The sequence below is a fragment of the Carcharhinus amblyrhynchos genome, chromosome 8 (assembly GCF_965287045.1).
Source record: "Carcharhinus amblyrhynchos chromosome 8, sCarAmb.v2.hapA, whole genome shotgun sequence".
NCBI classification, from domain to species: domain Eukaryota; kingdom Metazoa; phylum Chordata; class Chondrichthyes; order Carcharhiniformes; family Carcharhinidae; genus Carcharhinus; species Carcharhinus amblyrhynchos.
Genome location: NC_137331.1, coordinates 34488910 through 34503013, shown reverse-complemented (window position 1 = coordinate 34503013; position 14104 = coordinate 34488910). Strand labels below are relative to the sequence as shown.

General features: G+C 42.7%; 1 protein-coding gene across 1 annotated transcript in view; it reads right to left on the bottom strand.

The window, feature by feature from the left end:
* The window catches only part of LOC145346939 (uncharacterized), a 99804-nt gene that overhangs the window by 48298 nt on the left and 37402 nt on the right, over positions 1-14104 (bottom strand). Inside the window, exon 11 of the mRNA XM_080194816.1 lies at positions 10909-10962. Coding sequence (XP_080050942.1) covers positions 10909-10962 — 54 coding nt within the window. The remainder of the gene's footprint in view (positions 1-10908; positions 10963-14104) is intronic.

The window sequence follows — 14104 nt, the reverse complement described above, 5'->3', positions numbered from 1 at the left end:
ACAGTGGTTAGCACTGATGCATCACAGTGCCAGGGACCTGGGTTCTATTCCTGGCTTGGGTCACTGTCTATGTGGAGTTTGCACATTCTCCCCATGTCTGCATGGGTTTCCTCCCACAGTCCAAAGGTGCACAGGTTAGGTGTATTAGCCGTATTAAATTGCCCCTTAGTGTCAGGGAGACGAGCTAGGATAAATGCATGGGGTTATGGGAATAGGGCCTGGGTGGGATTGTGGTCGGTGCAGACTCGATGGGCCCAATGGTCTCCTTCTTCAATCATTTACTCTCAGTACCTGGGATCTGGGTTCAAATCCAGCCTTGGGTGACTGTCTGTAAGGAACTTGCATGTTCTCCCTGTGTCTGCATGGGTTTCCTCGGGTTTTCTTCCATGGTCCAAAAGATGTGCTGGTTAGGTGCATTGGCCGTGCTAAATTCTTCCTCAGTGTACCTGAACAGGTGGTGGAATGTGGCAACTAGGGGATTTTCACAGTAACTTCATTGCAATGTTAATGTAAGCTTCACTTGTGATAATAATAAATAAACTTAAAACAAAGTGTGGGCTTTTCACTGCACGTTATTTTATGAATTGCTATATGCTACTAGTAGTACAATAAGGTCAGCTCTCCCTATCAAAGGGGATAGCAGCAAATGGTCATTTTGGACTGTGGCAACTTTATCTTTTTACAAACAGATGTAAAGAAGCTTTACCGGAGGGGGAGAAAAGCTATATATTCAAAAAGCTGTTTTGTTAAAATATGTTATAATAATTAAGTCAGTTTTTTAAGACAGGATAAAACAAATGCATTAACTAGTGCCAGTTAACTGAACACTGACTCTCTTACGCTGCTTTCATCAGCCAATTCTCCTTCTGCTCAATCCAATCTAATTCTGAATATTAATTAGCGCGTCTGCCAAATGCAGTAGCAATTAGAAAATATTATATCCGGAATATTTTAGCCGAATAATGACTATAATGTATGGCAGTAGGAAGTCAATAAAATGAATGTTTTCTCTACGGGGAACGACTGAACACGGGGAGGGGGAGGAATTTTAACCCCACCCATCTGATGGAAAATTAGTTAATGCATAACGCGTGTCTATGACCCACCTGGACCCTGTTTTTGGCATTTCCCTCTCCCCCCCAACAAAATAAAGCACTTTTGGGACAGGCGGCTAACCTGGCCACCCAAAGCCTGTGGGTGGGGTCCTTCTTTAAATATGCAGACTGGATCAGATGATGGCCCTATTGAAATCTTAGCTCAGCCTTGAGCAATGAGGCTTTCCCACCAGCTGAGTTTCTGTAATGTAGTGATTTGCATGTTCGCCTGACATGTGCAAGGTCCCTGGTTCGTAAACCAGGAAAAAACATCTCCCACCGGTTAAAAGCCTGTCAGGAATCCAAAGTGGTGGTTCAGACTAAAGTGGTTTTACTTTCATTGACCACAAGGAGCAGAAGATCAACTCCATTTAGTAAAAGAATGCAAATTAAGTTGACCTCTTTTATCAGTCAAAAATTAAGACTGATGTTGTTATTTTTATTTTACTCATGCATGGGACATGGCTGTCGCTGGCTGGTCATCATTTATTGCCCATCCTTAGTTGCCCTTTTGAAGGTGATAGTGTAGCAATTCATATAACGGAATGGTTTGCTGGGCCATCTTAGAGGGCATTTGAGAGTCAAATACATTTCTGTGGATCTGGAGTCACATGCAGGCCGTATCAGGTAAGGATGGCAGATTTTCTTCCCTAAAGGACATCAGTGAACCAGCTGGGGTTTTCCAACAATCGACGATGGTTTCATGGTCATCAATAGATTCTTAATTCCAGATATAGAAACATAGAAGATAGGGGCAGGATAAGGCCATCCGGCCCTGCAAGCCTGCTCCGCCATTCATCAAGATCATGGCTGATCGTCCAACTCAATAACCTATCTAATCCTGTTTTATCCTCACAACTTTTAATTCCATTCACCCCAAGTGCTATATGTAGCCCCCTCTTTAATTTTTTAATTGAACTTAAACTCCACTACTTACTGTGGCGGGATTTGAACCCGGGTCCCCAGATCATTAGCTGAGTTTCTGGATTAATAGTTTTAGCGATAGTAGCAAAAGGTAATCACCTCCCCATATGTGGGTAGGCAGAATATCCAATGAGATGGTGTGTAGACCTTAGGTAAATGCAAAGTCATTTTAAACTCTGGGGTCCTCATACATCCATTTTTCTTTTTAATGAGGCGACTTTCCCCTTATCCCTCCTGCTGACGATGCTCCATGCTGAGGTATAGTATCATCATGACTGGCGGCCTACTAAGGATATGAGTTGATAAGTATAGTCATGGGTTGGTGATAAGCCAACAATTCACTTTGATCTGCAGGCTGCAAGTCGACACTACTCCCCTTAGTAAAAAGCCATTTTGCCATGACGTAAGTGATGTTTTCTCAGAACAACTGGAGTTTCTCACTAGATCACACCAGACACAGTCAACGCTTTACCACCAGGCCCAGCTATAATCTCTGCTGGTGAAATATAAACAACTGTACAAGAGACATAGCTTTCCAGATGTCTCAAAGAGAATGTTGACCACTTTAGTTGTGGGTTCATTAGAGGTCACTGAGTTGAGTGCCGCACTTACCAATTCTAGGTGCTGTTGTCAGCATTCCCGTACTGGATGGTACTAACCTGGTACTAGCCCCAGTTAAAGCGTTGGTAAGACACTGGTGCTCTGGAATTCATTCTATTTACATTGCAGGGCAGTACAGAAAGAGAAACGATAAAGCACGTGTGATCTTGAGCATGAATGGTTGTGGAAAAAACACAATTGTGACTGATTTTCTTCCCTGCGGAATGTCCATCTTGCCAGCCAAAACACTCAAGCTGATTTCTGTACTCAAAACCTCTCACTGCATGTTTAAGGTTTAAGTTTATTAGTGTCACAAGTAGGCTTACGTTAACATCACAATGAAGTTACAGTGAAAATCCCCTAACTGCCACACTCCGTCACCTGTTCGGTCATACTGAGGGAGAATTTAGCCTGGCCAATGCACCTAACCAGCACATCTTTCAGACTGTGGGAGGAAATTGGAGCATCCAGAGGAACCCACACAGACACAGGGAGAAATGCAAACTCCACACAGACAGTGACCCTAGCTGGGAATCGATTTGGGTCCCTGGCGCTGAGAGGCAGCAGTGCTAACATGCCGCCCCTATTGAAACATCATGTAGGAGTCTATTCTGCTTTCTGCTGCATAAGAAAATATTATTTCTTGGAGTTGATGTTAGTAACAAGAAAATGAACTAAGATTTACAGTTCAATGCCAAAGGGAAAATATGTCTCATTCCGAATCATAAAGTGATTCACTATAGATAATAATGGCAGGGCCAACATTCCATTGTGCACTATTTTCCTTCACTTGTCAATCGCTGTGTACAAATTTTATTTTGGTTAATCTAATGTCCAGAGTTTATGTTCAAATAGTATTGCAACTCGTGTTGTTAATAGGGTACTTCTGCTATTGATTACTAGATTACACAAGTTTAATGTGCAGTTGGCATGCAAATCCAGTTACTTCATGAAAGTCATGGAAAGTGCACATTATCAACATATTGAACATCGACCTACTCAGGGCTGTCTCCATACACTAGGTAATTGTGATTGGAGACCAGGGGGGTGATTTTCTGACCATACCGTGCTTGGCACGGATTGCACCGATCCAGGCCTCTCAAAGAGAATGTTGACCACTTTTGTTGTGGGTTCATTAGAGGTCACTGAAGTTGAGTGCCACACTTACCAATTCTAGGTGCTGTTATCAGCATTCCCATGCTGGATGGTACTAGCCCCAGTAACAATGTTGGTAAGACACTGGTGCTCTGGAATTCATCCCCCAAATAGTGTGCCGGTTTAAAAACCAGTCTCGCACCCAACACCAAATCGTCCTGATCCCTTTTCGCTGGCACAAATAAGATCATGGCCAGAAAGGGCATGAGGCTGATTAGCATATTTTAGGTAGCATTTAAATATGCTTAGCCCATTCAAGGCCAGATTTTCCTAGCTGCTAGGATCTTTTGATCCTTGGCTGAGACCCTTGAGAATCACTGCTGATTTCCACAAGTGGAGGATGATCAGGGAGAGGTCGGTGGCTATTAAAACTCCTGAATGATTGGGGATATGTCTGGGCTGTTCTGCCAGTGTGCCATGGGCTGTGCTGCAATTGGGCCCGAATGGGGTTGGGGGGGGGGGGGGGGGAGGGGCGAGGAGGTGCTATGCAGGAGGAGGTGGGGGCAAGTCGGGGATCATGAAGAGACACTGATTGGGAAGGTCTCAATGCCCCAGTGACGCTGGTGACCTGTGTCAGGCAGAGGGTGGGGAAACATGCTGCCGATGGGGGGTGGACTCCCGATATCCATGGGGATCTGGTATTCTCGCCGTTGTAACACGTATGTTTTTGCGGGGGTGGGGGGTTTGGTGGGAATCGCGGCCCACATCTTCTGACTTAAAAGCAACTCGAAGAAAGATTTGTTCTCAGTGGAAATCAAGTGACAACCCAATAGCAGCTGCAGTGAATTTTGCATGGATAATTGTGATTTGTAAGCGTATTTCAGAATGGAACAGAACCCATCACTCTGTCACATTTACACATGCAGAAATAATCTTCTGCCACTATGTATTTGAGAATCTTACTGATTGATAGAACACGTGTGCTCATGAGGTGGCTTGGCTTGGATGTCATGGCACTGCTGCTGTTCTCACATATGCATTAAATTACACAATTCTATCTCATTTGATGTCTAATAGCTCTTTTTCCATAGGGATGTTATGTGTAATTGCCCGTAACTTAGGCAATATTTTCTGGATTACAGTAATTGCATCTATATCAGTCCAGGACTTTAAAATGTTGGAATTATCCATTCAGAGAATCCTCACGGTCCAGAAGGAGGCCATTTTGGTCCTTTGAGTTTGCACCGACCGCAATTCCACTCAGGCCCTATTCCCATAACCCTTCATATTTACCCTGCTAATCCCCCTGACAACAGGGCCAATCAACCCAACCCACACATCTTTGCAGTGTGGGAGGAAACTGTAGCACCGGAGGAAACCCACGCAAACACGGAGTGGGGGGAAGTGTGCAAACTCCACACAGCCAGTGACCCAAGGCCGGAATTGAACCCACGTCCCTGGCACTGTGAAGCAGCTGTGCTAACCACTGTGCCACCATGTTCCTATTTCACTCTTGCAATCCTTCTTAAAATCACAATTTGCCTTATATCGGAATTGCAATTTCCTAGAGTGCCTTAAACGTATTATAACTTCAGTGTTGATAGCATTTATCGTGGCTTCTCAATTAAGAAACAAATAAATACCCATAACTATGGATGAGATTGTAATAGCGAAACAATAATTCTTCAAAATTACAAAGGCCATGCATGTGAACAAATACATGCGCGAACACACTCAATCTTAGCACAGTGTTTGTGTGTACAATAGGGTGGGGAGAAATCAATTCTCAATTCCTGATAAATAATTCTATTTATACCCAAGCCATTCAAGCATTTAAACCTTTGCAAAGCTACAACTCGTGAGGCCACAATTTGCTGGTGAAAGGCCACTATGAATCTGTGAACAAGCCAGAATCCAATGAATAGATGTTCCAAATTGCCAGATGTTTGTACTTGATTGATGCTTCCCCACTGTTGGGGACTTGGCAAAAATGGTATCTTACCCTTAACTTTCCACAAGCTTCATGAAGTGACTGGATTTGCATGCCAACTGCACATTAAACTCATCACAGAGAGTCAAGTCGAATAATCAATAGCAGAAGTACCCTTTCAACAACAGGATAATTGTTAATGACTGTCAACAATTCCTCTGGCCCAAAAGTGAACAACTAAAGATCATGCCTTCAGATTGAGAATTGTTGTTGGATTCTTTTTTTAAATCTTACATTTTAAATGTTTACATTTGGTTTCTTATTTTTCCTTTGCCTGGAATGTTATGTCCACGCATGCTGGCATTTTCCTGCAGTAAATAGAGACTTGGCTGGGTGCCAAATTCTCCGAAATCGCTGCAGCATTAGTATGGCGTGAATGGTCAGTAAGATTGTGCCTTTTGTCTCTTTTCTCTCTCTCTCTCTGTGTACCTGATTTAATTCTAATTTACTTGAGTTCTCAGTTGCATTTAGATCTTAAACCTTAAATTTTTTTGTTGGTTAATAAGATGGACTGTCAATCCCATTGTCCACCAGAGGCCAGCAATTTTTAGGAGTTTTTTTTAGCATCAAGAGGGGAGGAATATCTTTAACTAACTGGGTATACGGCAAATTGTTCCATTCCAGCTCATGGTAGTACTTAAACATTGGTGAACCAAAATTCGCTGCAACAGGGCATCTCATGGCAGGCATTAGTCTTTCTTCTACTAGATCCTTGTTTTATTTTCTTGCAGGGTAGTTCCAGATATCCATTAAAACACCGCAAAAAGTTCTCATCACTCGCAAAAGTATATCATTTGTTGTAATTGAACCAACCACCTGTCCCAGTCCCTCCATGCCAACGTTATAGTTACGAAAGTCCACCAAAGTCTTTACTTACTCAGGAGACGAAGGAAATTTGGCATGTCCACTACAACTTTCACAGATGCACCACAGAAAGCATTCTTTTTGGTTGTGTCACAGCTTGGTATGGCTCCTGCTCTAACCAGGACCGCAAGGAACTACAAAGTGTTGTGAATGTGGCCCAGTCCATCACTCAAACCAGCCTCCTATCAAGTGACACTGTCTACACTTCTCACTGCCTCAGAAATACAGCCAGCATAACCAAGGACCCCACGCACCACGGACATATACCCTTCCACCTTCTTCCGTCAGGAAAAAGATTCAAGAGTTTGAGATCATGTACCAACAGCTTCTTCCCTGCTGTCCTCAGGCTTTTGAATGGACCTACCTCACATTAAGTTTATCTTTCTCTACACGCTAGCTTTGACTGTAACACTACATTCTGCACTCTCTCCTCTCTGAACGGTATGCTTTGTCTGTATAGCGTGCAAGAAACAATACTTTTCACTGTATATGAATACATGTGACAATAATAAATCAAATCTTTGCATAACAGTTTTATGAAATGACAATCCTAGTATTGTGATTTCACTAGGCAATTCTACTGAGAGTGGAAAGTTGTGAGAACCATGCATCAGAATTCCCGATCAGATGCTCCAGGTAGATTACGCCCACTGCCAGGAATGCAATTTTACAAAATGAATAATCTGGAATCCAAGTTTTCCATTCAGTTCAATAGCATGTGAAAGCACCCACTGTTACTCTTCAGCATGTGGGGCTGAGGTTAATGTTCTCATTATTAGTTATTAATTTTATTAAAGTCATTTTAATGTTAAGTAGAAATTAGTTATTTGTTCTCATTCATGCGCTGAGCTTCCTATTCAAATATGTCAGCTGTCAAGGCTTTCGAAGATCCTTTAGTGTAGTAAAAATGGTTCAAATACCTGCTTTCCATTTACAGGAAATTAAATGTAACGTTTATTATAAAAAAAAGAGACCAGATGATCTCTTTGCAAGTTGTAATTTTCTGCTTCTATTTGCTACTGGACCAGGCTGTATGTGTAGACTGACCAACCTGTCCCAGCTCATCTACACAGACTCACAATGGAAAGTAGGGCACTGACAACTGGGGTGACACAGTGGTTCGCACTGCTGCCTCACTGCGTCAGGGACCAGGGTTCAATTCCCTGCTTGGGTCATTGTCTGTGCAGAGTCTGCACATTCTCCGCATGTCTGCATGGGTTTCCTCCGGGTGCTCCAGTTTCCTCCCACAGTCCAAAGACGTGCTGGTTAGGTGCATTGGCCAAGCTACATTCTCCCTCAGTGTACCTGAACAGACACCGGAGTATGGCAACTAGGAGATTTTCACAGTAACTTCATTGCCGTGTTAATGTAAGCCTACTTGTGACACTAATAAATAAACTTAAAAAACTGTTTCTAATCATCCTGATAAGCATAAAACCATGTAAAATATAAACTAATGACTAAATAATAATGTATTTTCATTTTACTGTGAAGAAATAGGTACAGATTCATAGTGCATGCTCACTGTGGGATGATACTGTGCTATTTTGATATACTTTATGTTTAAGGTGGGACTGTTTTAAGATTCAGTGCATTTGTACAAAGATTCAGTTTGTTTGGAAAGCAAGATAATTACTCATTTTTAGCCATGTATTTTGATTTGATTAGATTTATTATTGTCACATATATTAACATACAGTGAAAAGTATTGTTTCTTGCGTGCTATGCAAATAAAGCATACCATTCATAGAGAAGGAAATAAGAGTGCAGGATGTAGTGTTACAGTCAGAGCTAGGGTGTAGAGAAAGATCAACTTAATGCAAGGTAGGTCCATTCAAAAGTCTAATGACAGCAGGAAGAAGCTGTTCTTGAGTTGTTTGACACATGACCTCAGACTTTTGTATTTTTATCCAGAGGAAGGTGTGAAAGAGAGAATGCCCAGGGTGCATGGGGTATTTAATTGCGCTGGCTGCTTTGTTAAGGCAATGGGAAGTTTAGACACAGTCAATGGATAGGAGGCTGGGCTATATTCACAAATTTTTGAGTTTTTGTAAGTGGTTATCTCAGCAGAAGGCTTATTGGGGTGTTTTTTAATTAATATAAACATGTGAGTTTTAATTAGGTTGATTGACAGGGACAGAGTAATTTGAAACCAGAAATGTGAGGAAGTAAGCTTTTAGGCAAAAGCAGTTTCATGTTCATATTAAAATCAAGGGCAGTTGCTACCTGGAGCTGGTAGAAGTGTCTCTTTCTCTAGATGCTTTCTGAAAACTCCAAGACTGTTAACCCAGGTTAAAGCAAGTATGCCTGTGATTTGCTAACTAATTCTAAGGAAAGGTTTAAGTCTTTCAGAGAAAAATTGCTTGATTGGAACTAAAAGTGATAGGTTAGCAATTAAAGATTGTATCTTGTCATGTTTAAGTGTTGTTCAATTGTTAAAGGTTAAGCTAATTCATTTGTTGTTGGTAAACTGTGTTGTTAAAATAAAAATTGTTTTCATAAAAGTTTCCTAGTGTGTCAATAAAATCACAACTGAAGTGAAACATACTATCCTCAGACTAATGCCAAAATAGGAAAGTTTTTGGAATCTAGTCTAGCTTCATATAAACTGATCTGGATCCCAAATAACTGTTCTGTATATGTACTGATTCTTGGTAGCTGCACTAAGCAATGTATATTAATATATTCTTGTATTCACCAGAAACAGTGTCATAGGTTGCCAGCACAGGAAATTGCCAGAGTAATGAAGTAACTATGTAGTGAACCCTACCCTGTAAATAAAGCTTTGTTACGTTTAACCCGCCGTGTTCCCTAGCGTCAATCTCCAATATACAACACTCACTGACCTCGAATATGACGTGGAGATGCCGGTGTTGGACTGGGTTGGGCACAATAAGTAGTCTCACAACACGAGGTTAAAGTCCACCAAGGGTGTTGGATGAAGGAGCAGCGCTCCGAAAGCTCATACTACCAAATAAACCTGTTGGACTTTAACCTGATGTTGTGAGACTTCTTACTGTGACCTTGAATATGGAAGAGGGGTAGTAAATATTTGAGGCAAATCCGGTCACGTTGTTAGAATCTCATGGACCACAGATTTCCGATCCCTGTTTAGGCTCAGATCCATTATTAATACATCTTTTAACATAATTAAAACTCCTTTCTTTCATTATAGATTCCCAGTTGCCCACTGGAGGACAACGGTATTTAGATTTAATGGAAAATGAATATTCAACTGGGGATTGAAAGCAAAGGCAGAATTTTCCATTATTTGCTCAGGGTGCTGGGTCAGCCAAGAAAACCATTATGTTGCCAAGGGAGAATTCCAAAGGGTTATAGAGGAAAAGTCAATGATGTGGTCCTGAGAGTTCAGGGTAACAGGGGGTAAGTGAAGGGAGGTTCGATGACGACGGATGGCAGGTCAAGAGTCACAGGAGGCAAGTCTGGGCCACTTTGATTGGGTGTGAGTATCTGCTGCTGGCATCACTACGAAACAGGATCTCCCCGACGGACTGGAGACGAACTTGGGAGGGACGTATTGCAAACATATTTGTCTGCTCTGAGATATCACTCCAGAATAGCAGATAGAAGCAGAAGTTGGGGATATCCAAAAGGAGAAAGATCAGAAGGTTCTGTGATCTCAAGGCATCGACTCATCACGCAGCTCGACTGAAGCAGCTGCATTGCAGAGAATGAATGTCTGTCTGTCAGATGCTCATTAGTGGCGGGGTTATCAACTCCCTCCCTGCCTCCCGCTGCACAATTGGGCAGGCAACCCATCCAAGAATATCTAATTGGCTGGACGTCACACCTACGAGCGGAAGTTCCAACACACAAACTCTAAAGATGTGCAGGTTAGGTTGATTGACCTGCTAAATTGACCCTCAGTGTCAGGGGATTAGTGTGATAAATATGCCAGGGTAAGTGGATAGGGTCCAGGTGGGATTGTTGTCGGTGCAGAATCGATGGGCCAAATGGCCTCTTTCTGCACTGTAGGGATTCTATGATTCAATGACATTTCTGACCCCGCCATTGGGACACTCGACTCAACAACAGAATTCCAGCCTGGTGTACATTTTGCTTTAATACATGATTAAATGTGGTGTCAAATCTGCTTCCCAGCATTCCCTAAACCAAATCACCCAAGACCAATCAATACCAAGGGCTCAGACAGGAAGGGTAACCACCAGGTTACTGGAGACCTGCTTGATACCAAGAGAGCAATTTTACAACAATAACCATTGTTTGGAAGGGAAGCCGAGGAGGGAGCGGAGAGGAGAACAAAGGAAAGAATCAAGCCAGGAGGGAATCAGTTGTGACTGAGATATGCTACAGTCCTACCAGTGCTCCACGGTGTCCATCTCTCCCTGGCAAACCTGGGTTTCCACTTTCTCCCTGAAGGAGAGAAGAAATCTTTGTGTTATTGTCAAAAACAAAACAATCGTTCCAAAGAATAGCACTTTCTTTTGTCACAATTACAAAGGAACATATTTAACAGACTCCAACAAGGCAGAATTCGAGAAATGATTTTTATAAACACACATTGTAAAATTGGACCCTAACCCTGAGTTAGAAGTTGTCCATTCCTTCTGTGGTCAAAACCTGGCACCGTCAGTAAAGATGGATACATCACAGCCCACACATCACTACCAAATCACAGTTGTTCTATTCATCACAGCGATGTGGGGAAACGTTAATATAGAACATAGAAAAACTACAGCACAAACAGGCCCTTTGGCCCACAAGTTGCGCCGAATATATCTCTACCTACTAGGCTTACCTATAACCCTCTATCTTACTAAGTCCCACGTACTCATCCAACAGTCTCTTAGAAGACCCTAACAAATTCACCTCCACCACCGCCGGCAGCCGATTCCACGGACCCACCACTCTGAGTGGAAAACTTACCCCTGACATCTCTTCTGTACCTACTCCCCAGCACCTCAAACCTGTGTCCTCTTGTGGCAGCCATTTCAGCCCTGGGAAAAAATATGCAGCAAAGTTGTGCCCACTTACACCAAGGGTGTGTGTTTCCTCTTAATTTAGGGAGGGAGCAGTCAGGCACATAGCTGAAGGGTCAAGAGGTCTGACAGCGCTTAAGTTTAACATTCCACCCAAAAGATGGCACCTCTGGCTGTGCAGCACTCCTTCAGTACTGCACTGGAGCATCAGCTTTAATTCATGTGTTCAAGTGTATGGAGTGGGACTTGGACGTGGACACCAATATAAACATGTGTGTGTGTAAACACATCAACAGGAGCATATGCAGAGAAAATGACTTACTAATCGTAAGGATTATTTCATCATTTTACTGTTGAACCTCTGTCATACAAGGATAATTCTTTCCCCGCTGCCTTTGAAAATATTCCCTCTAAAGATGTGCGGGTTAGGTGGATTGGCTATGCTAAGTTGCCCCTTAGTGTCCCATAGAAACCGCAGAAAATTTACAGCTCAGAATCAGGCCTTCTGGCCCTTCTTGTCTATGCAGAACCATTTTTTGCCTAGTCCCACTGACCTGTGCTTGGACCATATCCCTGCACACCCCTCTCATCCACGTGCCTAAGTTTTTCTTAAATGTTAAAAGTGACCCCACATTTACCACTTTATCCGGCAGCTCATTCCACACTCCCACCGCTCTCTGCGTGAAGCCCCCCTCTAATATTCCCCTTAACCCATGCCCTCTGGCTTTTTTCTCCCCTAGCCTCAGTGGAAAAAGCCTGCTTGCATTCAGTCTATCTATACCCATCAAAATCTTATACACCTCTACCAAATCTCCCCTCATTCTTCTATGCTCCAGGGAATAAAATCCTAACCTATTCAATCTCTCTCTGTAACTCAGCTTCTCAAGTCCCGGCAACATCATGAACCTTCTCTGCACGAACGTGTAGGTCAGAAGGATTAGCAGGGTAAATATGTGAGGTTACAGAGATAGGGCCTCAATAGGATTGCAGACTTGATGGGCCAAATGGCCTTTCTCTGCACTGTAGGGATTCTGAGATTCTAAAGTTGAACAACCTGAATGACATGAACTGTGCGCAGCAGTGATTTGCAGTTCTCAGTAATTTTATGCAAACCACAATGCTTGGTTCCACAAAATAGAGAATAATTGTACTGATGGATGGATTAAAGCTGTCAAGGCAGTTCTGAAGTTCAGGACTCTTATTTTGTCCACGGTTATGAAATAAGTACATTTTTCATTCACATTTAAAGTGTGCAGTTATATTGCACAGGTTTATTTCTAGGTCACATCTGAATTTGGCTTAACATTTCTTGATAGAATAAAAACATTGATCTTGGCAAATGAACAATATTTTTCACCAGTGATCCATATTCCTATAAGACCAATAATGTTCTACAGTGTGTACACAACAAAGAATTCTTTGTCTATTTTCTGTTTAACATCTTTACAAATATCTGCTTTGCATTCATCCAAAAGCAGTTCAGGTTAAATCAAACACGTTTCCTTTCAGATATTATTCCAATCTTTTCAAATTACCTTTGCCTTTATCAAGGCTTTATTGAAGCAATCTATAATCTATCAGGGGAGGCACTGCCTTAGGAATGTCACCGGACTAGTAATCTAGAAGCCCAGGAAAATGCTCTGGGAGCATGAATTCACTGAAATCTAGACTCAGTAATGGTAACCATGGAACCATTGTTAATTGCTGCAAAAGCTCATCTGTGGGGCACAGTGCCACAGTGGTTAGCACTGCTGCCTCACAGTGCCTGGGACCTGTGTTCAATTCTGGCCATGGGTCACTGTCTGTTCTCCCCATGTCTCCGTGGGTTTCCTCCGGGTGCTCCGTTTTCCTCCCACTGTTCAAAGACGTGCAGATGAGATTGTTTGGCCATGCTAAATTGACCTTAGTGTCAAGGGATTAGCAGAGTAAATATGTGGGGTTACGGGGGTAGGGCCTGCGTGGGATTGTGGTCAGTGCAGACTCGGTAGGCCGTATTAGCCTTCTTCTGCACCGTGGGGATTCTATTATTCGCTAATCTGCTGTCCCCACCTGGTCTGGCATCCATGAGATTCCAGATCCACAGCCCTCAAGTTCCCTCTGAAATGGCCTGACAAGACATTGAGTTGTAACAAACCCCGATACCAAGTCCAGAAGGAAAGATGGACCACCTCACACCAACCTTAGCAGCAGAAATAACGGTGGCAATTCTGCCCTGTCGCTTCTGTATCCAAAATTGGGAGAACTGTACCACAGAACAGTCAAACAACAGTCTAATATAGTCATAGATCCGGAACCATTACGTATATCCAAGATACCACCACCATCATCCCTTTATACTCAATAGAGTATCGTCAGGCGATGGACAGTCGGGGGATGGTGGCTTGGAGCAGAATTCAAATCTCCCCATATCACATCCCCAGCCACCTTCAATAAGATCCCAGAGGTGTGGGTGGGAAGTTGGGGAGAGGCATGGTGGGCTGGCAAAGTTCAGATCAGAAAAGATTGACCTATTTTCACATCCCCTGATTATATGATCATTTAATTAAACAGTGGGTAGTTTGGATTGTCATTATTGC